The following is a 26,667-nucleotide window of genomic DNA, read 5'->3' as shown; positions in this document are numbered from 1 at the left end:
CGACTCACAGTGTCACACTTCTTGCAGCACTGATCTGTTCCTGTTCCTGATATTTTGTCCACCCCTGCTGGTTACAAGTGGCGTGTGTCTGTGGCATCATGGCGAGACACTGTGGTTAAACGGCTCCGTTGTGTCTCAAGAACAGTTGGCCATTATTTCCCCCCCCGAGACGCTTCAGGACACAAACAAACAGACCGAAACAAAATGGAGGAGCAGGAGGTGGAGGAATAAAAACATTCAAACTGGAGCTGAGCCATCAATGTCAGTGAAAGTAAGACACATCTCAGCTCTGACCTCGCTGAGCTGAAGGAGCGACAAGGAGAAGATGATGTCCAATTATTCATAGCTACGCAGCGTGCTGGAGAGGACGAACGTGACTCGGATCATGTAAATGTTCATTCAAAGCATTTCCATTTCCATAATATGTTTTGAATTTTCACACCCTAAACGTCTCGTGGCTGCAGGGACGTTTGATTCATGGAAACGCTGTGAATCGCTGTGTTTCCATTCAGCATCTGCTGATCAGGGTTTGTGGTTACTTCAGGTCAGCTGGGAAATGGAGGGGATAATAATAATAATAATAATAATAATAATAATAATAATAATAATAATGATGATGATAATAATAATGGATTGCATTTACATAGCGCTTTTCTGGGCACCCAAAGTGCTTTATAATTCTGACTGACCTGATTTTTGTTTCTGAGAGAAATGAGAGCCACATAGGAGGACATTTGTTTTAAATTTTGATAGAACAGTGGCAGTATACTGTCTTCGTAACTGGATATCAAGCCCTTGTAGAGCAGAATGTATTATTTTGGTCTAGACATCCCACAAATGTGATGTCCACATATGTGGACGCCAGTTCCTAGCAGGTTAAGACAGAGCTCCGTTTGTATTTGAAATGAAACCACACTCAGTGATGTCTTTCAGGCTCCATCCCCAGTAAACATGTGACTCTTTAAAATGAAATAAAAGAGGACCTAAAATAAATGATGATGCTAATAAAGTTTTTTATGAACAGAAACGGATGACATCAGTGATGAGTTCAGGTGCAGCTGGGTAATCTTCAGACTGCAGTTCAGGTCCCATTGAACAGAGCTGAAGAGAAAGTGTGTGAGGAGGCGCAGAGGAAGGCACTCAGTCGAGTACAGTGATTAAAGTTGTCCAGAGGGGCAGGGCCAACCTGCAAGCGACAAGTAAATCGGAGCCGACGGCGAGGTTGCCGTGGTTCTGCCGTGTTGTTGTGTTGCTGCCTGTGTATCTGTTGCCGTAATGTTGTGTTTTGTGATGTCTTGATGCTGCCTGTGTGTCTGTGTTGTTGTGTGTCTGTGACTGTGTTGTTTATGTCTGTGTTGTTGTGTGTCTGTTTTGCCATGTTGCTGCCTGTGTCCGTGTTGTTGTGTCTGTGTTGCTGCATGTCATCATTAAATCGTGAGCTCTTGTGTTTGTTCAGATGTTTCTGATCAGATCCCGAGTCTCTGTGGTTGCTCGGTAACGCCCTCTAGTGTATTTCTGGCTCATGTCAGGTCAGTTTGTAGCTCCTCCCTCTGCTAGCGTTTCTTTGTGATTCTTTTTTTTTTTAAATATTTTTTTATTCATTTGAACCCAAACAGAGAGGAGGAAGGACCTTCATCTTCCTCACTTTTTAAATCTTTTCCTCCCCTCAGCAACTCCTCCTGCTGTCTGCCCTTTCTCCTCCTCCTGTAACTCCTCCTCCTCCTCCTCTTCCTCCTCATGTTTCTGTTCAGCTCTGCAGTCACAGTTTACAGATGTGGGGCATTCAGGGCACTTTAGAGCTGCAGGAAAACTCAACCTCTTCTTTTTCATCCGCTTTTTGTTTTTGAGGACGTTTGTTGAGCCCAGCGTTCAGGTTCAATGGGGTATCAGAGGAGCATGTGGCGCAGTCTGACTGGAGGAGGAGGAGGCGATGTAGCTGTGGTCAGGTGTTTCTGTTCAGAGAAACAGGTGAAGATCTCTTTCAGGAGTGTGGAGGAGGATCGGCGGCTCAGACGAGTGTTTGTGCGCCGCTGGTTTGGTGAGTCGCCGTCAGATGGTCCCTGAAAATCTCAGACTTTTTTCCTGATGCAGCATTTTGGATGGAGTGAGGTCTCAGAGACTGTTTTCTAGTGTCAGAGGTTTGAATAAAGCTCATTAGTGTTAAAGCTATGAGCGGAGTGGATAATTTATTTATTTATTTTTAAACAAACACGTTTTTCTTCACAGGTGTTAAACGGAGCAGGTGAAGAGGTTTCAGATGTTTTCAGCACATTTCTCTCCTGTTTGTTTGAGTTTTTATTCTGGTTTCAAACTCTGGTCAGGGTCCTAGAAAAGCTGCTCTTCCTGTTGGTCCAACGGTTGCAGAGGTCAAAGGTCAACCCTGTGTGTGTTTGAAGGTGTTTGAATGTAAACTCTGAGCTGTGACTGGCCCACCAGGCCTCATATCACATCCATAAACTCACTCCCTTCCTGTCTGGTGAGTAAACGCCTCCCTGGCTGCAGAATGGCAGGAAGCCAAAGAGCTAACGGACTAGTGTGTGTGTGTGTGTGTGTGTGTGTGTGCGCGTGTGTGTGTGTGTGTGTGTGTGTGTAGCTGTTTTCATTCAAACACGCACTCCTCCTCCCCTCCTTCTCCTGTGTTCCCTCTCAAGGAGGATTTGTGTTTTGGCTTCTGAGATTCCTGTCATGTGGGAGGAAGTGAACACAGCGTGAAACCCTCCGGCTGAGCTGCTCTTCGGAGCCGGAAGAGGTCCGTCTGATCCTCCCGCTGAAAGTCCTGCAGGGTTAATTTACTTCACCCACAGCTTCACATTAAAGGCTTTTAACTGACTTTTATTCTGAAGGAAATTCAGGAAACTGTGTTTGTGTCTGAGTTTGTTGAGTATTGGACAGAGGATCCGTTTGAAATGATTCAGACCTGAGCTGCTGTTGTGTTCAAGTGCAGTTTGTAATGTGTGTGCAGCGAAGCAGAGAGGACAGGTCCGAAAGCTGGTTACCCCCTGCCTTTGTGTGCCTGCTTTTCCACCTGTTGGGGAGCATGCTCTGTCTGTGTTCTGAAGTCAGGTTTGATAGTTCTGTGCATGTTTAATGGGAACATCAGAGACGGTGGCAGCAGGAACTTCCTGTCTGAGGAGCGCTCTGCTGTCCTACTGTTGTCGTCCACATGTTGAATGTGTGTGTCTGTGTCTCAGGTGGACTGTCGGTGTCGCTGCTCTTCAGATATTTAGCCAAACCCTCAGAGGACTGGTTAGCCGGTACGTGCGCCAACCAAATCTCTCAGTATGCGATTCCAAGAAATCTGTCAATGAAGCTAAACCAATTAATCCAAAAGGAATAAATGACTATCGCTGATCTGCTACATGCTGATTTCACTGAAAGAGTCTGTGGGAACCTGCTGTGATTGGCTGGTTGGACCATGCTTGAACACCTGATCCGAGAATCTGGTTACATACATGAAACACGAATGTGTAGCTTCCACTTTCTCACAGTGTCATACCTGTAAACATCTGCCAGCATCAGCAAGTAACTGCACAGCAGCCATGTTGTTATTGTCATGATGATATCATGAAACTCATCCTAAAGGATAAAACAGCACAAATAAGACAGCTAGCAGCTACACCCATCTGTGTAACCATGCACCTGTAAGTCATAGAGGCCACGCCCCTGATAATGCAAACTCTCAGTCTTCATACACTAAACAGGTGAGTTATTGACTACAGGTGTTTTGAAGATAGATCAAAGTGTTTTTTACAGGCTGTAAACATGTTTATGTTAATATGGGAGTCAATGGGGACTGACTCACTGCTGCCTATGCTGGACACCAGAGGAACTATAGGTCGATGGAAGAAATGGGCGTTTGAGGCGTTTCACTTTGAAACTCCCGGAGCTCGAACCACCTGATGAGTCAGTTCCTGAACATTTGATTCCCAGCCAAGCAGCCCGCATGTACATGTTGAAATGTTGCTCATTCGTTCAGTTGCTTCACACAGTACAAACTGTTTCTTCACTGTAAAAACATCTAAACACATTTGGATTCCTGACATTCCTCAGGTGTGGTTAATAGGCCACAACCTGTCCAGATGTTTGCAGCTGTGGATGTGAGGCGTGAGTGTTTCCTCAAAGTGAATTCAGACTCCAGGACCAAAATAACACACTGCTTTATCTGTCTTTGCGGACAAACATTCATCATGTTCTAACTTCTCCTTACACAAGCTTTTATTGTGAAACTCTGCTCTCACTCTGACAGTGGAAAAAGCTCAGTGCTTTTATTGTGAAAGGTGATGATGTAGAAGTTTGCTATCAGTGACATCATCTCTCTCCCTCCCCTCCTCAGAGTCCCCCCGCCTGTCCACCGCCTCCATCAGCAGCGATGAGCGTGCTCCATCGTCCACACCCTCCGACTCCTCCGACCTGCTGGCATCTTACCGGCGCCCCGTGAGCCTGATCTCCACTTTGTCCTCCGGGTCTGGATCTTCCAGAGACGACAACCTTGCGCTGCCTCCATCTATCACCAGCTCCTCCTCGGACCCTGACATCAACCTTAACCTGAGCCCCGAGGAGGTCGCTGCAGACCTCCAGGGGTCGAGCCCCCAACCCAACAGGAAGGGGCGGAGCTTCATTCACAACAAAAACAACAACAACAAAGACTGGAAGGCGAGTCGTACCTTGAGCCGCCGGCAGCCGGCTTCACCGTTTATCCGCGCCAGCATGGCGCCCAACCCTCAGCTGACCTACCTAGACCGCGTCGTCATGGAGATCATCGAGACAGAGAGGATGTATGTGAGAGATCTGCGCATGATCGTGGAGGTGAGTTACCTAACTGCGTGACCCTATAGGTGTCATGGTAACAGGTGTGGGCTCTACGGGCTCAAATTTTTCACTGATGTGGATGGTTGGTCATTGTGGTTGCCTAGGTAGCCACCTGTCCAACCATATCCTTTATTCTCATTGGTAGTTTAACTCAGTACCACCTCCTGAGTTCCTGGAATTCTGTTGCCGAATACCTGGAACATCGATCGCTGCTCGCTAGCGGCGGGTTCAGGACGAGTCAAGTTTGCTTTGATCACGCTCGCTGATGGTTTGACGCTTTATCCTGAAACTATCTCTAAAGTAACTTCAGGCGCTAAGCTTTTCTCTGAAAGTCTAGTCTGTGATCTCATGAAAACACCTGGATGTCCACAGAGGGTGGCGGTGGATGATCCCAGGATCATTTCCATGGTGTAGAACATGAAGTAGAAACACTTCCATCCTTGGCGTCTTATTTTCAAACGATGATCAGTGACCATGGAGCTGGACAGGGTTTGGTTTTTAAGCTGCTGATGCATGAGCTTCTCATCCTTTAGTTTTAATCTAAACTCACCAAGGTAAAACTGTCTGAACTTCAAACATTTCATTTCTATTCTGAAAGCACTCAGGACAAAAATTGACCCATTTTTCTTAGTCTGAACATTTTGGGCTCGTGAAACATACGCGTTTCCTGAACGCATCTCCACGTACAGAGGACAGCTCGCGGTGTCAGTCGTTACCCCGGCCATGACTCAGTGCCAGACTATAATTAACAAGCTAAGACGTTCTGCAGTGATGGGATTAGCTGCTTATGTAACAGGCTCACCGAGCTGCACGCACCTGTTTCAGTGTCTGAAGTACGACTCAATCAAACCAGGCTGTTTAAAAAACTTAGGAAAACAAAAAACAAACCAGTGAAGGAGCAACGGAAAAACGGAAATACTCTAACAGATATTTATTATGATTTATTTACCAAGGTTTCAGAGAATAACAAAGACCTGTCCTTATAATAAAATAATAACAAGTTTTAGGCTCTAAAAAAGCTCTAAGTGAGATAGAATATGTAATATGAAATCAGTAAACACATCAGACATACGAGTTTTCTCCATTTTTTTTAAATATTTAAAAATCAAGTAAACTCTGACACATTAAACATAAACTGATACACAGATTTTAAAGTTCAGTTTATAAAAATAAACATAATTACGTAATCGCTTTTATTTAAAACAATAAATGTGTTTATGTACTTACCTCAATAATAAATACCAAACATATGGAATATATATATATTTAATCAAACAGAAAGATAAGATAAGATAAAACTTTATTAATCCCTCGGGTGGGTTCCTCTGGGAAATTCAGTTTCCAAAAGCACAGCACCGACAGAAGTTACAGTTACAGAATATTATATATATATATATATATATATATATATATATATATATATATATATATATACACTCAACAAAAATATAAACGCAACACCTTTGTTACTGCTCCCATTCCCCATGGGATGGACGTAGAGACCTAAAATTCATTCCAGATACACAATATAACCATCCCTCCCAAACAGTGGTCACAAATCAGTCCAAATGTGTGGTAGTGGGCACATCTGCTATATTGAGATAATCCATCCCACCTCACAGGTGTGCCACATCAGGATGCTGATAGGACATCATGAGTAGTGCACAGGTGTACCTCAGACTGCCCACAACAAAAGGCCACCCTGGAATGTGCAGTTTTGTCTCACAGCAAAATGCCACAGATGCCACAAGCAATGAGGGAGCGTGCAATTGGCATGCTGACAGCAGGAATGTCAACCAGATCTGTCGCCCGTGCATTGAATGTTCATTTCTCAACCATAAGCCGTCTCCACAGGCGTTTCAGAGAATATGGCAGCACATCCAACCGGCCTCACAACCGCAGACCTCGTGTAACCACACCAGCCCAGGACGTCCACATCCAGCAGGTTCACCTCCAAGATCGTCTGAGACCAGCCACCCAGACAGCTGCTGGAACAATTGGTTTGCACAACCAAACAATTTCTGCACAAACTGTCAGAAACCGTCTCAGGGACGCTCAACTGCATGCCCGTCGTCCTCATCGGGGTCTTGACCTGACTCCAGCTCGTCGCCGTAACAGACTTGTGTGGGCAAATGCTCACATTCGATGGCGTCTGGCACGTTGGAGAGGTGTGCGCTTCACGGATGAATCATGGTTCACATTGTTCAGGGCAGATGGCAGCTGAGAATGTCCCAGTTCTTGCATGGCCAGCATACTCACCCATTGACATGTCACCCATTGAGCATGTTCGGGATGTGCTTGACCGGCGTATACGACAGCGTGCACCAGTTCCCACGAATATCCAACAACCTCGCACAGCCATTGAAGTGGAGTGGACCAACATTCCACAGGCCACAATTGACAATCTGATAGACTCCATGCGACGATGTGTTGCACTGTATGAGGCAAATGGTGGTCACACCAGATACTGACCGGTTCTGGGTCCCCAGACCCCCAATAGCACAAAAAACTGCACATTCCAGGGTGGCCTTTTGTTGTGGGCAGTCTGAGGTACACCTGTGCACTACCCATGATGTCAGATCAGCATCCTGATGTGGCACACCTGTGAGGTGGGATGGATTATCTCAATAAAGCAGATGTGCCCACTACCACACATTTGGACTGATTTGTGACCACTGTTTGGGAGGGATGGTTATATTGTGTATCTGGAATGAATTTTAGGTCTCTACGTCCATCCCATGGGGAATGGGAGCAGTAACAAAGGTGTTGCATTTATATTTTTGTTGAGTGTATATATATATATAAAAAAAAACACCCAGCACACCCCTGCGGGCGGTTTATCCTTCAAGCTCGGGTCCTCTACCAGAGGCCTGGGAGCTTGAGGGTCCTGCGCAGTATCTTAGCTGTTCCCAGGACTGCGCTCTTCTGGACAGAGATCTCCGATGTTATTCCCGGGATCTGCTGGAGCCACTCGCCTAGCTTGGGAGTCACCGCACCTAGTGCTCCGATTACCACGGGGACCACCATTACCTTCACCCTCCACATCCTCTCGAGCTCTTCTCTGAGCCCTTGATATTTCTCGAGCTTCTCGTGTTCCTTCTTCCTGATGTTGCTGTCATTCAGAACCGCTACATCGATCACTACGGCCGTCTTCTTCTGTTTGTCTACCACCACTATGTCCGGTTGGTTAGCCACCACCATTTTGTCCGTCTGTATCTGGAAGTCCCACAGGATCTTAGCTCGGTCATTCTCCACCACCCTTGGGGGCATCTCCCATTTTGACCTCGGGACTTCCAGGTTATACTCGGCACAGATGTTCCTGTACACTACGCCGGCCACTTGGTTATGGCGTTCCATGTATGCCTTGCCTGCTAGCATCTTGCACCCTGCTGTTATGTGCTGGATTGTCTCTGGGGCATCTTTACACAGCCTGCACCTGGGGTCTTGCCTGGTGTGATAGACCCCAGCCTCTATTGATCTTGTACTCAGAGCTTGTTCTTGTGCTGCCATGATTAGTGCCTCTGTGCTGTCTTTCAGTCCAGCTTTGTCCAGCCACTGGTAGGATTTCTGGATATCAGCCACCTCCTCTATCTGCCGGTGGTACATACCATGCAGGGGCCTGTCCTTCCATGATGGTTCCTCGTCTCCCTCCTCTTTCTTGGGTTTCTGCTGCCTGAGGTATTCACTGAGCACTCGGTCAGTTGGGGCCATCTTCCCAATGTATTCTTGGATGTTCGTTGTCTCATCCTGGACTGTGGTGCTGACACTCACCAGTCCCCGGCCCCCTTCCTTCCGCTTAGCGTACTGCCTCAGGGTGCTGGACTTGGGGTGAAACCCTCCAAGGAGCTTTCTTGTCTTTATGTCAGTGGCTTCTATCTCCTCCTTTGGCCAGTCTATTACCCCAGCAGGGTACCTGATCACGGGCAGGGCGTACGTGTTGATGGCCCGGATCTTGTTCTTACCATTCAGCTGACTCCTCAGGACTTGCCTGACCCTCTGCAGGTACTTGGTGGTTGCAGCCTTTCTAGCGCCCTCTTCATGGTTCCCATTTGCCTGCGGGATCCCCAGGTACTTGTAACTGTCCTCTATGTCTGCAATGTTGCCTTCTGGTAGTTCAATCCCCTCAGTTCTGACTACCTATCCAGTCTTGTTAATGATCTCACTGAGGGGGTTCAGGCCTATGCAGAACAGCAGTGGGGACAGAGCATCTCCTTGGTAGATCCCGCACTTGATGGTGACTTGTGCTATGGGCTTGGAGTTGGCCTCTAGTGTTGTACGCCAGGATCCCATTGATCTTGTACAATTCTAGGCATTCCAGTATCCAGCTGTGGGGCATTGAGTCATAGGCCTTCTTGTAATCAATCCAGGCAGTGCACAGGTTGGTCAGTCTGGTCTTGCAGTCTCGGCTGACTGTTCTGTCTACCAGTAGCTGGTGTTTTGCGCCTCTGGTATTCTTGCCAATTCCTTTCTGTGTCCCACTCATGTATTGACCCATGTGCCTGTTCATCTTAGCCGATATGATGCCTGACAGGAGCTTCCATGTAGTACTGAGGCAGGTTATTGGTCGGTAGTTGGAGGGGACCGGTCCCTTCTTGGGGTCCTTGGGGATCAGGACCGTCCGACCTTCGGTTAGCCATTCCGGGTGTCTCTCGTTAACTAGCAGCTGGTTCATTTGTGCTGCCAGACGCTCGTGGAATGCAGTCAGCTTCTTTAGCCAGTAGGCGTGAACCATGTCGGGCCCTGGTGCTGTCCAACTCTTCATACTGGAGACCCTTCCTTGGATATCTGCCACTGTGATGGTTACTGGACCCTGTTCAGGGAGGTCGCCCTCAGATCCACTAGCCACTGAGCATTGCCGTTATGGGTTGCGTCCTTCTCCCATATGCTCTTCCAGTATTGCTCCGTCTCCAGCCTTGGTGGTGCTGTTCTCTTATTATTGTTCCCTTGCCACTGAGAGTACACCTTTGCTGGTTCTGTGGAGAACAGCTGGTTTATTCTCCTGCCTTCTATCTCTCTGGTGTACCTCCTCAAGCGGCTGGCCAAGGCTGTGAGTCTTTGCTTGGCAGTTTCCAAGGCCTCAGGTATGGACAGCTTGCTGTATTTCTTATGCACCTTCTTTGTCGCACCTTTCTGCAACTCCGTTAGTTGGCTAACCTCCCTCCGTGCTACTTTGATCTAGCCTCCTTCTCCATGGAGGGGCTATGTACCCAATCTCGGGTGGGGGTGATGATATCTCCCCCCTGACCTGGCGTCCTGACTCCTCCTTGCCGTAGCATTTGTGTTGTACCTCGTCAATCTCTAGCTGTGAGAGCAGTCGAAGAATCCATAGGTCCGTCATCCTATTCATGTAGCCCCTTCCGCCGGGGTTACTTGCGTAGTAGCATTCCAACAACGATGCCTTCTTGTTCCAGTAGCCCACTTTTCGTCAGGGTGCCCTGGTTCCTCAACACCTGACGCGGACCTTGTTGATCCGGGCGACGTCCGAGCCGGCATGCCTTCATATTTATCTGTCTCGCTCATGTCTGCGGTAGGCTCGCTTAGCAGACATGATACAGACATGAGAGATATATATATATATATATAAATACAGAGACATATATAAATAAAATATACGAAGGGGATAAATAGGAATAAAAATAAAGATACAAGTGAATTGCACATTTCAAGTTTGGAGTCTATTGCACCATTGACTATTAACAAAAGTATTGCACAAAAGGTATTGCACAGTGAAGTGAAGAGGCACTACAGCTTAGTTGTTCCCCCCTCCTTTGTCCTCCTGTTTCCCCTCCCTCTCCCCTCCAGAGAGGAGTTAAACAGTCTGCATCTCTGATCAAGCCAGAAGTAATCAGATTACTGTGGTATAGCTCAGTGAGCGTTCAGTCTGCCTCCTGTTGGAGAAATGGAAACATTCCAGTTTATTTTAAAGGGTGTTTTATTTGACGCTGAGCTTTTTAAAAAGTGACCCCTGACCTTTCTGTCACTTCCTCTTATCCTCTTCTTCCCTGCTTGTCTCTTCCTTCCTTCCGTCCACTCTACTAACCTCTCCCTCCTACCCTGCAGGACTACCTGGCTCACATCATCGATCAGTCCGACCAGTCGGATCTGTCGATCCGTCCTGAGCTGGTCTGCGCTCTCTTTGGAAACATCGAGGACATCTACGAGTTCAACAGGTGAAGAAGATAAAGTTTAATGTGTCCGTTATCATAGCACGATATTTTGTCTAAAACGGTTAACGTTGATGTTACGTCTCCCCCATGTCAGCGCTCTCTGTTTCCTGTCGAGGGGTGAGTTTGCTTTGCAGACCGGCGCTGTTCTACTGCACAACATGGAGTGCTCTGTTTGCTGTGACTTTGAGTGCCTTCATGTTTAGGAACGATTCAGCAGGTTAAATATGAACAAACCGTTTCACCCATTTTCACTCCTGAACGGTGCAGCCACAGACGAACACCGTAACACAAACCAGATCGTATATATAAAAATAACCATGACCACCATGATGTCAGCCTTTGGTTTAGTGTTAGTCGAGTCATTCGAGTAGAAGGTAACAGAGACTTTCACTGCATGTCATTCGTCTGCTCTCCTCCCTCCTTCTTGTCTGCCTTCATGGTTAAAGGTAAAAACTCCAAAACATCAGAAAAACATCATGAAATATTAAAATGAGCGTTAGGATTCAGACTCTGAAGTGAGAACCAAGGAAACTGCTGAAACGAGAGAAAAACTTCAGGTTTCCTTTGGTTTGCTCCTGGTGACATGCAAAGCGTTGTTGTTGCTGGGGTCGCCACGGTGACAGTGTTTCCTGTTCACAGCGAGCTGCTTCAGGATCTCGACCAGTGTGACAACGACCCCGTCGCCATCGCCAGGTGCTTCGTCATCAAGGTGAGACCAGATCTGATTGGATTTGGGTGAGGATGGTTCGTACAAGCAGCGGCTGATAAAACTCTTGGCTTGTTGTATTTCAGAGCGAGTACTTTGACATCTACACACAGTACTGCACCAACTACCCAAAGTAAGCCATACGTTAGGTTTCGAGCACATTTTAAAAACCTTGTCTCATTCACATTGACCTGTCCACACTTGTCTGTCTCCTCTCTCCTGTTGCAGTTCGGTGGCGGCGCTGACGGAGTGCATGAGGAACAAATCTCTTGCCAAATTTTTCCGGGACCGCCAGTCCTCGCTTAAACGTTCGCTGCCTCTGGGTTCATACCTGCTCAAACCTGTTCAGAGGATCCTTAAATACCACCTGCTGCTACAGGTACCACACCAGCACACCTGACAACCAGTTACACCTGCATCCAAACCTGTAGAAATAGACCAGAGGACTGAGATGAAGCAAATATGTCTAAGGCCACGTTTACATCACATTTCACACGAAGACACACACACATTCCCGGAGGATCAGTCAGAGTTAAAGTGTCTTCAGACATTTCCTGGTGTGAAAGCAGAAGTTATCTTCTTAGTTATATTTTTTTTTAGCCAACTAACTGAAAACTATATGAGCAACACATAAGTGAATTTTGAGTGGATATCCACGGTATTTGGAAAAAACTTCCAGATGTGGATGATTCGTTTGGGTTGAGAGTGTTGAAATCTCCCAATTCTTTGAATCTTTGGGCTGAAGGAAGGACAATACTCGGTGTATTTATGCTCAATCAACAATCATTTATTTCCATACAATTCAACACTTAAGAGCATAAGGACCATCATGATGGGGAGACATGCCTGAAGAGGGTCACAGCAAGTCTCAAAATGGTGACGGGTTGCTCAGCTTTTTATAGTCTCTAGTGGCCCCCATCTAGTCGTAAAAGCCAAAACATCACATTCTTTCTCCGTTACAGCGCCTAAGTTATGACCTCGGCAGTTGTTTCTCTGCTTTCTAAGGTGGGGGTATGGAATGTGGTCTGTCTATCTCCCCTGTCTTAGACACAGAGTCTCCTTCTCTTCATGATTCAACAATAGAACATGTCAAGAAAACAGTGTAACACATTCCCAGCAGATCAAGGATACAGAGTGATGCACATTTATCTAATGAACTAATATGTGAATATGTTCTGTTAACTCAAAAGTATAATGAGAACTAAACTACATACAGCTCACACACTCTATATTAAAGGGTATAATATGATCTACAGCAGTATTCTAATTCAACTACTTTGATTACATATATAAGGTAACATATAATAACAGAATAATCTAATAAGAGGGAGTCTCTTTAATGAAGACTCCTTCAGTCTTCATTAAAAAGATGAGGATGTACACATCATGGACAGGGAGGAATGCTGGTTTGAGCGGGGAGTCAAGGAGGCCACATGAAAAGGGAAAGCCCATCTCTGAATTGAGGAGGGGGCCTAAAGGTACATCTGTCACCATCTTACAATGCTGTGATTGCAGCCATTCCCGAACTCTCTGTGAATGGTACTTGTGGCCATTGATCAATAGGTTTTGATCAGTGTTCATTGATTAATGGTTGTTGATCCATGGTCATGACAATTTTCATATTAATGATCAACGAACTGACCTCACAGCCCATTGTTCATTCAGTGAACATTTCAGTTATTGTGCAAATGTACTGTTTATAAAATTGGGGAAACCTGCAGTCAGCTGAGACTGAAGAAGTCACTTGGATAAGTGATGATTTCTCCCACTGAAAACGTCCAGATGAACAGAATCAACCTTTTGGGAGTCTTCTTTTATTTTTTAGACTATATATACTTTCAAGCATGTATTGGGGAATATTTGTCAGACTTTTTGGTTATTTGGTTTGAAGCTACAGCGTGATCGTGTCTCTTTCATTTTACATAAATAAATTGGTATCATCTGCATAAAATTGTATGTTTTAACCTTTTCATGTATAGTGGTGACTACAGTGGACAGCTATCCAAAGGCTGTTTTCAGGTATTTGTGTCAGTGTTGATGGTATACTTGCACATAAACCACTACATTAGACACTGATGTGTCACTCCATACACAGTTGTCCACCTAAGTGTTTAAAAAATAATGAAGTTCAAAATTATTTTTTTTCATGCCTAAAAATGAATAAAAATACTTAAGAAAAATATCCAGATTGAGGTTGTCATAATTCATGCATGAACGGGTTAAACTGAACATGACTTTATGCTGATTTGTTGGTGTTTGTAATGGTTTTCTTTAGGAGATAGAGAAGCATTTTGACCCAGAGGATGACGGTTATGAGGTGGTAGAGGAGGCTCTCTACACTATGACGGGAGTGGCATGGTACATTAATGACATGAAGAGAAAACACGAACATGCTGTCCGACTCCAGGTAACTAATGGCAAAACAAAGTTTTTTTCTATACACACTGTAATTATGACTATAAAGTGAAAAGAAAATATTGGGGTAGGGATAGCTCAGTAGGTAGAGCAGCGGCCCCACGATCGGAAGGTTGAGGGTTTGAATCCACTGAACGGCTACCCTGAGGTACCCCTGAGCAAAGTACCGTCCCTACACACTGTTCCCGGGCACCCAATGGTGAATGGGTTAAATGCAAAGAGGAATTTCCCCACTGGGATCAATAAAGTATACATTATTATTATTATTATTATTATAGAAAATAACTTTAAATGAATACATTCCTGTTTTTAGGCTGTGCAGATGAAGTTCTTATCAGAAGGTAAATGTAAGAGAGGCGTGTCCCAGATAAGAACTATTTATTAGCTCTGACATCTTGTGACAGTTTAGAGAGAGTTTGCTCCCAGTGGTGACATTTTCAAACAGGAAGCCCTGCACTGAATTGCTCTGATAAAGGAAATTAAATCTGGAAAGGTTGAACTTTCTTTTTCTACAAAGTTGTTTCAGGGCTTCCTTCCTTAAAAACAAACCAAAACAACCAAAGGCTGGAGTGTCTGAGTGTTTCTGTGTTTGGTTCTTCAGGAGGTTCAGTCACTGCTGCTAAACTGGAAAGGTCCTGATCTCACCACATACGGAGAATTAGTTCTGGAGGGAAACTTCAAGGTCCATCGAGCCAGAAATGAAAGAACGCTCTTTCTCTTTGACCGGGTGCTGCTCATCACCAAACGTCGCGGCGAGCACTATGTCTACAAGACGCACATCTCTGTGAGTGGCAGCAGACAAACATCTAAGAGCTGCAGGTTTTCAGGTCTTTGTTTTAAGTGCAGGTTTGATTCTTAGTTCTGTCTCTTGGTTTCAGTGCTCCACACTGACGCTCAACGAAAACGCCAAAGACTCCCTGAGTTTCAGCGTCATGCATTACAAAAACCCCAAACAGCCTCACACCGTCCAGGTGAGTCGACCTCCACCCGCCAGCCAACATATTTAAGCCTGAGAGGATCGGAGTTCACTCCGTGTTTTTGTCTTTTAATGTTTCAGGCTAAGACGGTGGAGGAGAAGAAGCTCTGGGCTCATCACATCAAACGCATCATTGTGGAAAACCACCAAGCCATCATCCCACAGAAGGTCAGAAGCATCAGTATACTCACCCATTTCGCTCCAGGTGACCAGTGCAGACACCAGTAATGGTTAGTTGTGTCTTTCAGGCAAAAGAAGCTATCCTGGAGATGGACTCCATCTGTGAGTAAACATCTCTTCTGCTGTAGAAGATTAATAAAAGCAAAGATTAATAAGGATGTGATGAAATGCTCCTCTGTGTTGTTGTTGCTTCCCTGTAGATCCTTCCAAGTACCGTTACAGTCCTGAGCGCCTGAAGAAAGCCACATCCTGCCACTCTGACGAGTTCCCACGAGATGCTCGTCAGGGCCGCCGACAGTCAGGTAATCAGATTACCTGGATTACTGATCAAGGTATCTTGTTGTTATTGATGTGTAACGACCAGTTTTGTTTCTTCTCCAGAGCCAATCAAACAAACCCTGAAAAGCAACAAAGGTAAAGTCATTTCATTGAAATCGATTTTGATAAATCTTTGATCAGTATGTCCACTTTTGTGACTTTTGTCCTCATAGTAGTTTCTCTTGGAACGTTTTTGTTTAGGTTGTATTCTGCCCAGGTTTTAGATTTCCTTCTCAGACATGCATTTGGACCTCTAGGTTATCTCTTATAATATTTTGCAGATGTTTATTTCGGGCAAAATTCAATAAAATGTCTGGACTCTAACAGATTGACCCGCTGTGGACCTAATAAGGGTTAGCATGGTAGAAAACACTGTGAGGATTCTGAGGCCTGTTGCTCTCTGGGCTGATTAAAGCTGCAGATGTTAACCGGTAAAGCTGTTGTGTCTAACAAATCTTTTTGCTCTTGTTCTTCTGCTGAATCCCCTGCTGGACTCTCAGCGCTGCTGGAGGTAAGACCCAAACTCATTGAACACACGCCTGCTTGCTGTTGCTCAGATTTAAAGACTGTTTCTTCTGTTTTCTTCTGTTTATGACTCTGTGAACTTTCTGATGTGTTCTTATGAGCGATGTTTCGGTGAGGGTTACTGAGGCTCAGTCCTGCTATCAGAGCCACACTTTAGTTTTAGGAAGCAGAAACATGATAGTGTGTGACGTCCTGCAGTGCTCAGATGACAGGCGCTCTCTGCGGGCCACCGTCAGCAGCAGCATGCTGGGGGAGTCTGTCACGGAGGAGGAGGCGGAGCTCGGCAGCAGGAAGGACTCGCTAGAGCGCCTGCTGTGCAGCGTGGAAGAGGCGGGTCAGTTGGATGATGCTCTGCTGGAGGACAAGCAGGTAGACGACTTTGCTAGCTCCGTGCTCGCTGCCATCTCCTGCTGGCACGTCACTGTCCAGGCCTTCTTTTCCGCCGCGGGGACGGTGAGGCTTTCCGGTGCCAGCCCAGTCTTCATCACCCGCAGCCCCTGTAATGCGCTACAAGGATGCTGCTGTGGAGCTCAAAGTAACTGCTTCATGGGCATCTAACACTAGCCGAGCTGCATGCTTGGGTTCAACACACTTAACTACCGCAGGGTGACCACATGGGGCAGCGTTTAAAGGAACTGACAATATTTGGATGAAATTCATTGTTTTTTGTTTTCCTTCAGTCAGATTGTTTCAGATGGGTCACTTTCTTTGCAAAAGGTTTAGTTTAGATTAGTACAAAGACTGGAAGCAACAGCAAACTGCTAGGCTAGCTTTGTTAAAACCTCACATATATCAAATCAGAAAGATGTTGAGGTTTTATGAGCACTCATGACCTCAGTCATCATCTCTAAAGTCCTAACCTCTGTGAATCTTATCAATCTGTTTATCTATAAGCACATTTAAAAACAACACAGTTGACCAAAGTGCTGTACAAACTAAAAAGTGAAACAAAGACACAACGAGAACAAAACAAAAACTCAGTCACAGTTAAAAGTTAGGGAGTAAGGATGTGTTTTCAGACGGGATTTAAAAATGTCGAGTGTTGGAGAGATCCTAATTTGAAGAGGCAGACTGGTCCAAAGTTTAGGCACAGCAATCGCAAAGGCCCGGTCACCTCTGTGTCTTAGTCTGCTTCTAGGAACAATCAGAAGCAACTTATCACCTGACCTAAGCGTTCTACTAGTTCTAATCCATTATAAGAGACTTAAAAACAAGCAGTATGCTCTTGTTCTGATGGCTAGTTGGTTAGCTAATTCACACACCAACTGTCACGGACCGCCGGGGCAGACCGTGTGGAGTGAGTGGAGGACCCAAGAGCAAACAGAGGTGAGGACACAAAACCGGACTTAACAGAAGGCGAGCCTTTATTGAGGGCCGAAGACTTAAGGAACAAGGCAGCAAAGCAACTGAGGGAAAACCTGAACATAGACTGGGAAAACTATGGCTAAACAAAGTACAAACTAGGACTAGTTAAGGCTGGGGAACTATGACAAGGGGTAGGGGAGATAACACAGATGACGCGACGCAGACTACATGAAACACAGAGACTAACTAGAAAGTGCATTTTCTGAAGAAACTGCAGTGTGAATGCTTGAATCTGAATGTATGCACTGAAATGAATTAATTGCTGAATATTAAGCTAAAAATGTTGAATTAGCTGGAAAATAAAGAATTTTTAACCTGAAAACAAAAGTGCTGAACTTTTGAAAGCTGATGTTCACACAGAAGAAGTTGGAAAATAACTGAAAATGTTTAAAATTTTAATTAGAAAAAGATGAGTAATGACAAAAAGAAAATGTAGTCAGCAAACCTCTGAATGAATAACAAAAGCTCATATTCTTCTAATCACTTAAAGAGTGGAATTATGTTTTATAAATCTCTAATTCATAAAAAAAATAATAAAAATAAATGTAAAAACAAATTTGTTAAATTGAACTGAAAAGATGAACAAACATTCTGGAGAAAATACAAACTTTCATATACAGCATAATGTTTTTCAGACATATACACATATGTATATCATGTTTAATAGTACCGGTATTATATACATCAATTTGTTTTGTATGTCATAGAAAATAACATAAAAATCTTAAGTCATATTTTACAGCTTCTTTCTGAAAAGGACTAGTAGAATAAATAAAAATAACTAAATTAAATAAGTAAATAAAAATAATAAGCAACACATGAAATACATGAAAATTCCACTTTTAAAACCACAATCCTGAACCTTTAAACTGTGTTGGTTTCTTAGAACATGGCTGAACAACTGTTTCTATTGGTCTACTTAATCTACTGATCTGTCTACACATCTCTTTATTACTCATTCTTTTTTATGTTTTAATGTAAACAGAGTCCACACAGTGGTAAAAGAGAACTGTATAGAGACTTTTGAGTAAACTCAAATGAAAGCGTAAGGTGGTGACACAGTTTAACACATGCAAATAATCAAATAAAAACATTAGTCCTTTTTGTGAACATGGATAAATAAGTATCAATAGTTTACAGCATTGTTCAGCCATGCCGCTAAATGCTTTTTTACACGTTGTTTTAACCTGGGCTCAGACACAAAGTCCCAAATTTAGTTAGTCCCTGACTTTGAGTTGTGGTTATGACTAATTATTATACACAAGGCTTTATCTATCTGAACTCTAAGGACACAAATGTGAAAAAAAAACTATACTTACCAGCTGATACCCCACACTACACACTAGGTGTGCCATGTGACCTGAAACTTTGGTACAAAATCATCATAATCATTCTGTTAACACTGTTTTTTAACACTGTTTGTGTTGCTGTTCAGCAGTTTAAAATGTTTTAGATTGGATTACATGGAATGAATTTGAATTTTCTTGGGGGGTTTTGTGTGTGTTTTGTTCTTAGCAGATTTTTTCTTCCATACTGTTGAATTCCAGTTACCACATTTCTGGTCATATGACATCCCGAGTGCCCACTTAAAAAAATCCCCACAGTTAATTCAACATTAGAACAAAATAAAAAAATGTTAAATAAATAAAGGTTTGCTCTGTGATGAAATACTAAATAAGCATACATTGTACAGAGCACTAACAATGAAAACAATCCTTTAGCCTGTTGATCAGAGAGAGGCCGTCATTATGTCCATTTAAAACCTGTAATCACAGAGCACAACGTTTCTGTGAAACTATGAAGTCCCATATGATCCTCATCATGTCCAGTGACTGCAGAGTGGATCCTCCCTGTCATCCGACCAGTGTTTGATGTGTGGCAAGCAGCACAGAAGCAGGATAGCGGAGGACTTTAAAAGAAGAGCAGAAAACAGGAATATGTAGTTGTAAATGTAAATATCAGTGATACTTGTCTTGTGAAAGGGAATAAAATAATGGAAATGTTAACTTACACACTCATTTAGGGAGGATCTTGACACTGCACAGAGGAGGCACAGTCAGTCTGACAATGATGGTGATCTCCAGGGATGTTTTCCTGCAGCAACATTCTTGCCAACTGGCCATATGATCCAGAGTAGTTGGTTTGTAATGAACAGAAAGGTGTATATGTTAGGTAGTGTGCACTCAGAGCTGGTCCTAAGAAACAAACACATCCTGTAATAAACTGAATACCTGTAGTAGTGCTGCTGCAAATATGAAGCCCTTCTATCATGTGTGGTTTCAAAGAAGGCTCAGTCACAGAAACTGCAGTCTGTTCAGTCCTGAGTGTCTCAGCTCTGAAGGGGATGAATCACAGAGGGAAACACCTGAGTACAGACATTACAATACACTCTAACACTCCTAAGGTCAAGTGAAAACACAATTTAAACAGTTTACAAAGAATGAATACATGTTTTCATGGAAATAATGTCATTAACCCTTTTTGTTGTTAGTAAATCTCACCGACTGCTTGTGGGACAAGCTAGAAGGAGGACTTATCACAGAATCTCTCCTGTGCTCCAGATGTGAAGTCTCACGCTCTGATCGTATGGCGATGAAGATGGTGATGATGAAGTTTCTCTGATCTGTGGCATTACAGTTTCTAGCTGCTATGTGCTTCACACTGTTGGATCTTACATGTGAAGCTTGGAGAAGACACAGGAGGACTGTGTCTCTCTTAAAAAGAAAAAAAAGAAAAACAAAGGAAACCTAACAGGAATGGAACCCCCCCCCCCCCCCTCAACTCCCACCGTAACCCCCCCCCCCCCCCCCTCCCACTCAACTCCCCAACCTCACACCATCCAATGTCTATACAAATGTAGGGTATCAGCTGGTAACAGAAAGCAAGTGTAACATATGTACTACATATGTAACACTGCTGAAACATTTCTGGCCAGAAATGTGCAGTTATCAACCCAGACCCACCCTGATGATTGCACTGGCCGAAACATGATAAAAGCTCATAAAAATTTATGTTTCATAGAAAAATTTGTCCAAAAATATAATCGTATACTTTTGAAAAAGTTTAAAGTTTATAACAAACCAAAATAATAACATTTTTGTAAATAGTATTTCAAAATAGAGGCACACATAAAGTGGCTTAACTGTCATTATTGCTGTAATTAGGTTTGTTTGTTTGTTTTTTTAAAAAGCAACCTTTAGTCATTATTGTTCTCTCAGAAACAATGAAGAAGCTGTTGAACATTTATGTGTTGTGTAGGCAATCCTCTGGTCCACCCTCCCTCCCTCCCAGCCACAGTGAGACTGGGGCAGCCTGGCAGGATGTTGAAGCCTGGCTGCAGAGAGGATATGCCTACACTGTTCGTTTCAAACTGCTATATTTGATTTTTCTGACATTTATAGGTTACTGTTAGTGAATTTTAGATTTTCTGTAATAAATAAAATTGTCATCTTTTACTGATATCATTACTTAATTCATGTAATTATATTTTATGTAAACAATTCAACCATTATACTGCAATGCAGGGCGTCAACTTTTAAATATCGCTCTACTTTCTTAAGTCATTCAAAAATATAGAAATTACTTACTGTATTCAAAGATCTAGATCATGAATCATCACAGGACAATACACAGTATACTGGGTCATGGTAACTATGGTAGGTCTTCATGACTCCAGAATGGAGACATCGATCTGACTGAGAAATGAAAATTAGGTCAAGCAGTGTGTTCTTCTCTGTGGTAGGGGCAGTGATGACCTGTGCGTATCCCCTAGACTCAAACAACTCCATGATTGGTTTGTTTGCACTGGATAAAACATTCTCATTAAAATCACCACAAACTATGATGGGATGACAGTCCATGATCTCCAATGAGTCTAATAGGCTTACCAGGTTTTTCAGGAATGGCCTCAGAGTGTAGTCTGGAGGTCTGTATACAACTGCAATCAGAGCACTGACTGGTGCTTCAACCTTTAAAGCCAGAAATTCAAGGTCAGTTACATTATGGATGTACTGTTTTTCATGCACTTGAATGTCACTTTTCACATAAACAGCAACTCCACCACCACTTCTGTTTGCCATCTGGGGAAAGTTTGTGTAGGACAGGTGTCTGTTGCGTTTGAACAAATTGTAATTTTCCAAGTGGAGACTCTCTGCGACAAAAGAGCCCCGCAGGTGTGTTTCTGTTAGGCACAAAACATCTGCTAGACACAATTCATGGTGACTTTTGATGTCATTAATGTGAGCTGGCAGTCCCTCTGTATTATGATGAACAATGGTGAAAACCTCTGACCTGCTGAGGGTTTGTCTCACGTGTAGAAGAGGCATCATGTCATCAAGGTTGGCTTGTCTCATGTTCTCAAGTGCTGCAGTGATTTCTGGGTTGGTGAATATTTTTTTCTCCTCCATATCAAGAAGATACAGTCCACTGAGAGACGTCACTCTACTGACAGCTACGTAGGCCATGCCGGGCTCAAAAATGCTCTTAAGAGAGACAACAGCTGATGTAGTTGTCATACCCTGTACCTTATGTATTGTACATGCAAAGGCCAGCTTCACTGGGAACTGTCTTCGTACCACTCCTTTCTGCTTCAGATTCTCCTCTGCTCTCTCAATGTACACCATGTCGTCTGCTGGTGTGCGGTTATTCTTTCCAGATGTCTCATTATCCATTTTAAGTCCAAGCTTGATGATGTGTTGGTCGTTTTCAGAGTGAACTACTCTAAGTAGTTTTCCAAAAGCTCCATTAACCAAACCATTTTGTATGTCAATGTTTCTGGTGAGCATGACACGAGCTCCTTCTGCAACTTTCAGTGTGTCTGGTAACTCGTTTTTACCTCCTTTCAATGGTCTGTCTTGAAGTGCCATTCTGCCAGTTCTAGGATCTTTTCTATAATCATCTGCATGGATGTCAATGATATGAGTGTGGAGCAGAGCCAGTGTTGAAGAGTTGTGTGCATCCACTTCTTTATTAGTTGCAAAAATGTGCAATGCATCAGTCGGACAATGGGCTGGTTCAGTTATGGCCTGTAACAACAAATCTCTATCTGCTTCGCAAAGCTCATCCAACTTTCCTTTTACACGAATTCTGTTCAGCATCTCAGCAAAGACAACATCATCTTTCTGACGCATAATCTCAGTCAGAGTGATCATCTGAAAATGCTCCCGCCACAGGTCGATCTCGGACGGGTCGTGCACACAGAGAGGTTTAGACTGTCGCACTGGGGGTAGCTGATAGAAGTCTCCGACAGCAATGACTGACATGCCTCCAAAGGGTCTCCGAGTCCCTTTGATCTGTTTGAGTCTTGCATCTACATATGCAAAGAGATGTCTTGACACCATAGACACTTCGTCAATGACGATTATTTCAGCATTCAAAAGTTCTGATCTGACTTCATCCAGCTGATTGCCAAGTCCCTGAATGGGAGGTTTTAAGCTTCTCGGGAGCTTGAGAAGAGAATGCAGTGTTGTTCCAGAAATGTTAAAAGCTGCAGTCCCAGTGAAAGCAGTTAACAGGACAGTGGGTTTTGATATGTCAACGTCGTCTGCATATCTGGGCACTTTGCTCAGTATCTTAGATGCTTCTGAGTAGATGCATTTGATAAGATGTGATTTTCCTGTTCCAGCACCACCATTAATATAAAAGAAAAACTGCTCTGGATTTAGAGCACAGACTCTTTTAATGCACCAGTCTCTAACTGCATAAAATATGCAGGCTTGCTTCTTATTCAGATTTTGAAACATCTGACGTAACAATGTGGGATCAATAGCAGGGGGTTCCCTGATGGCTCTGACTTCTGTTGAAGCATCAGCCTGACGGCTGTAGTCGGGCACATCTTCCTGTTCATTTTCATTGTCTCGCTCTCTTTCTTGTTCAACAAGTGGCAACCTTACGAGATCTGATTCAGGTGCCAGATTACACCATTCGTCAGTCACACCTCTGTTCTGCTCATATTCCTCAACAGCGCTCTCGATCTCCTCACTGTTTTTCTCATATTTTTCTCTGTTTCTTTTGACAATGTGTTGCACGTACTCAAGACGGTCAGTACCTGGCAGCTGTACACAGCCAGCACCATAGAAAGCCTGATAGGTTGGCAACGATGGTGTTTTCAGTTCGTGGTCTGAACGATGAGGAAGGTATAGTTTAAGCAGTCTTCCGTAATATTGCTCTGGATGTTTTTCTTGTGAGCAGCGGTGAAATCTGATGATAGCAGGCTTATTGTTTTTGCGCCTTTGCACAAACCCCATCTCATTGAGAAGGGGCAAAACATCTTTACCTTTTTTCTGTTGGCCATAGACAATCCTGCAAGTAGCAGCAAAGTCTGCCATGCACATCTCCTCATACTCTGGTGTTTCAGGTCTGGCTTTGTATTTGTCATTCAAAGATGTCATCCAAACATTGGAAGACTCAGGTGTTGTGTTGTCCAGAACTGACAGGGGACGACTCATTTTCACAGGATTATCATCAGTTGGAATGAATATTACAGCACGTGAACATTGCTTCATGTGAAGACCACATGCACGAGCAACACACTCCTGTGCACTGATCTCTCGCTTCTTTGAATATGCCTGCATGACGGCTCTCATTTCATCGCACTCATTTACACTGTCCTTATTGGAGTTCTCAATGACAGTTTTCAGGTACTCAGATAGCCCGCCCTCTTTTTTTGATATATATTTCATTAAATAATTTGCAGCGCCGAAAGCATCTAAAACAAAGCTTATGTCGATATTACTGTTCCAGGCTTCAAGCAGATGTGGATTATAGCCATTTATCCAAGAGTCTTTTGGATCACGCTTTAGTATGATCGTACTCCTCATGTTCATTTTATTCAGGTATCTCTCATATTCTGCATGTGTCAACTTGCATCTTTCCAAGAGCTGCTCTAAACTCATGGAAGCAGTTTCAGGTTCATTCAGCAGCTGGTTCAGTGGTCTGAGCTTGTTCTTTGCCGTTTCTACTTCCAGTGCATCATCCTCACTGGGTCTTGTGATCATTGTCTCATTGCAGGGTGGTTTGGGAAAACCAAAACGGCACCCGGAGCTTAAACTCCTAAAGCACGTCTTTGTGTGGTTCTTACTGTGTTTTTGCACTTCTGTTACTTTTTTGTACAGTTCGGGTTGTTTATGTGGATCAGGCAGCTGAGCTGTGATGTATTTGTTTATAAAATCAACAACAGTTTGCTCATCATCCTCCTCAAACACAGGAGCACCTTCTACCCACAGGAGACAGTGTATGTGTGGGCTTCCTCTGTGCTGAAACTCAACTCTGTAAAAGTAGTCAATGACTTTGCCAAGTGGCTCTGCGGGAGATAAGAGTAAATCTCTGAATAATGCTTCAACTCTCTTGTCAAACATGCGCATTGTTGTGACAGGATTGCTTCTCAGGATGTCACACTTTGCTGACCAGTCGAGTCCTTCAAAATTCACTTGTTCACCTTGCTGCCTTGTTATTGCCTCGATCACTTCAGGCCAGCGCATTTCAGCAGCTGAAAATGTGCAAAAGAACGTGGGAGTTCCCAACTGTCTGATCATGGCAAAAAGATCTCTTGTTGTTTTCTCCCAATAGGCTGGGGTTCCTCTCAGAGGCTGCATGAATCTCACTGCATCTTTATTTCGCACCAGTTTCTCCACCTCATGTTTATCTTGTAACATGCCTGAGGTTATTTTTCTACCATCTCTGGTCAGAGGCTTTGCCTTCCTTAACTGTACTGTCATGCTGGATGTAGCCAAGTGTATTTCAGTCACAAACTGTGCAAAGAACAAATAGTTTGTGTCTTTGGCAAAACGATCATCAATGCAGAAAAGTCTTGATTTGAAATACCCACTGGGGGATACTTTGATCAGCCTTCTTTCATCAAGTGTGTTTTGGCCTGTAGGAAACTGCACAGGGAAGGCCATGGCCTCCAGTTTAGGTGTTTTGAAAAAACTTATTGGATTGTTTCTCTCTGCAGGAGCAACAGAGTAGATTCCTTCACTGAAACATAATATCTCCTCAGCCACATCAGGGGGCTGCAAACAGGACTCGAGTGCAAAACCACCATTAGTCAGTCCATCTGCTTGCTCTGAATCATCTCTCATCTGTTCATGCGATTGTTCACCATCACAGGGTAACGTGTCAATGTCCTGTTCATTTTTATTTTGTGCTTCACTCAGTGCATTTTTCTCACAGCTGTCAATTTCCATTAAATCAGCCTCATCATAATCGTCCTCATTCATGTTTTCATCATCATCATCATCATCATCTTCATCAGGAAGTGTTGGATCACACAGCTCAGCATCATCTCTGATGCTCACATCCTTATACTGTGGGTGAATCTGCTTGAGTTTATGCAGTGCTTGCACAAGTTTAGACCAGCTTACAGTCTGAAACAGCTGATGACCTTTGTAAGACAAGCGTCTCTTCAGTTTTACTCTCATGACCTGAGAATTAATTCTCAATCGAGGCAATGCTTCAACAGTTTCCTGTACCTCGGATGGGACACAGACCACATTTCCTCTAATTGCTCTTTGTCTGCCTTTGGGAAGAGGAATGATCTTGGCAAATGGTATGCACTTGGCTATGAGATGTCTCTCCAGTATGTTGAGATCAGACAGTTCAGGTGGAGTATCAGCAAGATCCAGTTTATTGGCAACAGCAAGTGCTGGCATGGATCCATTTTTAAGATGATCGTGGCAGGTGTGACAAATCCACTCTCTCTTTCTCTCATCGGGAACATTGCACTGCTCATTTCTGCAGTTTTCATCACAAACATGAACAAATCTTCCAGTCAAACATGTTGCAACCACATGTGGGTTTTTGACATACTTTGACCTTGTGCAGGGTCGCACTTGGTTTGGAAATGAAGCCTTGAAACAGACAGTACATGGGTATGATGGTCCAGCTTTGATTTGTGATTTGAACACAGATATGGCCTCGTTGATCACACTGTTGTCACTCTCTTGGGTTTGTCTGTTCACCCATCTGTATTTCCTTTTTATTTTCATGGCACATCTCATGTTGTGCATAATCCTGAATGCAAGATTACTTTGATACCTGTCTCGCATTAGTTGTTTCATTAGTTGTCTGTGTCTTACTCTGAATGCATTGTCACGTGCATAACGCTGAGTCACTCGAGACCTCTGTCTCTCTCTGAATTCAGGGTTTTCTTGATACCTTTTAGTTATATAGTTTTTTTTTTTTTGTCTAAATTCAGCATTGTCACAGTA

The 26,667-nt window shown here is 43.8% G+C and overlaps 2 protein-coding genes across 3 annotated transcripts in view; one reads left to right on the top strand and one right to left on the bottom strand.

The window, feature by feature from the left end:
* LOC146558529 (pleckstrin homology domain-containing family G member 3-like) overlaps positions 1-26,667 on the top strand; it is a 44,528-nt gene that overhangs the window by 5,332 nt on the left and 12,529 nt on the right. The window contains exons 4-18 of one of the 2 annotated variants that reach the window (XM_085247928.1): positions 28-2,038; positions 3,192-3,254; positions 4,334-4,806; positions 10,870-10,979; positions 11,616-11,685; positions 11,769-11,815; positions 11,911-12,061; positions 13,958-14,089; positions 14,699-14,881; positions 14,976-15,068; positions 15,155-15,241; positions 15,322-15,355; positions 15,454-15,555; positions 15,635-15,667; positions 16,254-16,549. In XM_085247928.1, the coding sequence (XP_085104054.1) occupies positions 1,879-2,038; positions 3,192-3,254; positions 4,334-4,806; positions 10,870-10,979; positions 11,616-11,685; positions 11,769-11,815; positions 11,911-12,061; positions 13,958-14,089; positions 14,699-14,881; positions 14,976-15,068; positions 15,155-15,241; positions 15,322-15,355; positions 15,454-15,555; positions 15,635-15,667; positions 16,254-16,549 (2,034 nt within the window). In that variant the 5' untranslated portion in view covers positions 28-1,878. Of the gene's footprint in view, positions 1-27; positions 2,039-3,191; positions 3,255-4,333; positions 4,807-10,869; positions 10,980-11,615; positions 11,686-11,768; positions 11,816-11,910; positions 12,062-13,957; positions 14,090-14,698; positions 14,882-14,975; positions 15,069-15,154; positions 15,242-15,321; positions 15,356-15,453; positions 15,556-15,634; positions 15,668-16,071; positions 16,083-16,253; positions 16,550-26,667 lie in introns of both variants that reach the window. The other variant, XM_085247929.1, reaches the window with a different exon arrangement.
* LOC146558531 (uncharacterized) lies at positions 19,769-26,109 on the bottom strand. Its single transcript, XM_085247670.1, has 5 exons — positions 25,930-26,109; positions 25,629-25,776; positions 23,736-23,888; positions 21,349-23,579; positions 19,769-19,796 (listed from the first exon to the last, which is right to left on the bottom strand). Exons 1-5 carry the CDS (start codon positions 26,107-26,109, stop codon positions 19,791-19,793), a joined length of 2,718 nt encoding a protein of 905 aa, XP_085103796.1. The 3' UTR covers positions 19,769-19,790.

The sequence above is a fragment of the Mchenga conophoros genome, linkage group LG15 (genome assembly GCF_057382185.1).
Source record: "Mchenga conophoros isolate Kocher_MC1m ecotype Shallow Benthic linkage group LG15, M_conophoros_male_GT1.1, whole genome shotgun sequence".
NCBI classification, from domain to species: Eukaryota; Metazoa; Chordata; class Actinopteri; order Cichliformes; family Cichlidae; genus Mchenga; species Mchenga conophoros.
This window is presented reverse-complemented; position numbering and strand designations above follow the sequence as displayed.

What these genes read in the sequence shown, in the direction of transcription:
- LOC146558531 (XM_085247670.1), bottom strand. Translation starts at nt 26,109, where the DNA reads ATGCCAGCACTTGCTGTTGCCAATAAACTGGATCTTGCTGATACTCCA. An exon ending in TTTAATGGAAATTGACAGCT is followed by an intron (nt 23,889 to 25,628) that starts GTGAGAAAAATG and finishes GTCCCCTGTCAG; the next exon opens with TTCTGGACAACACAACACCT. An exon ending in CTATGGCCAACAGAAAAAAG is followed by an intron (nt 23,580 to 23,735) that starts GTAAAGATGTTT and finishes CTCATCGTTCAG; the next exon opens with ACCACGAACTGAAAACACCA.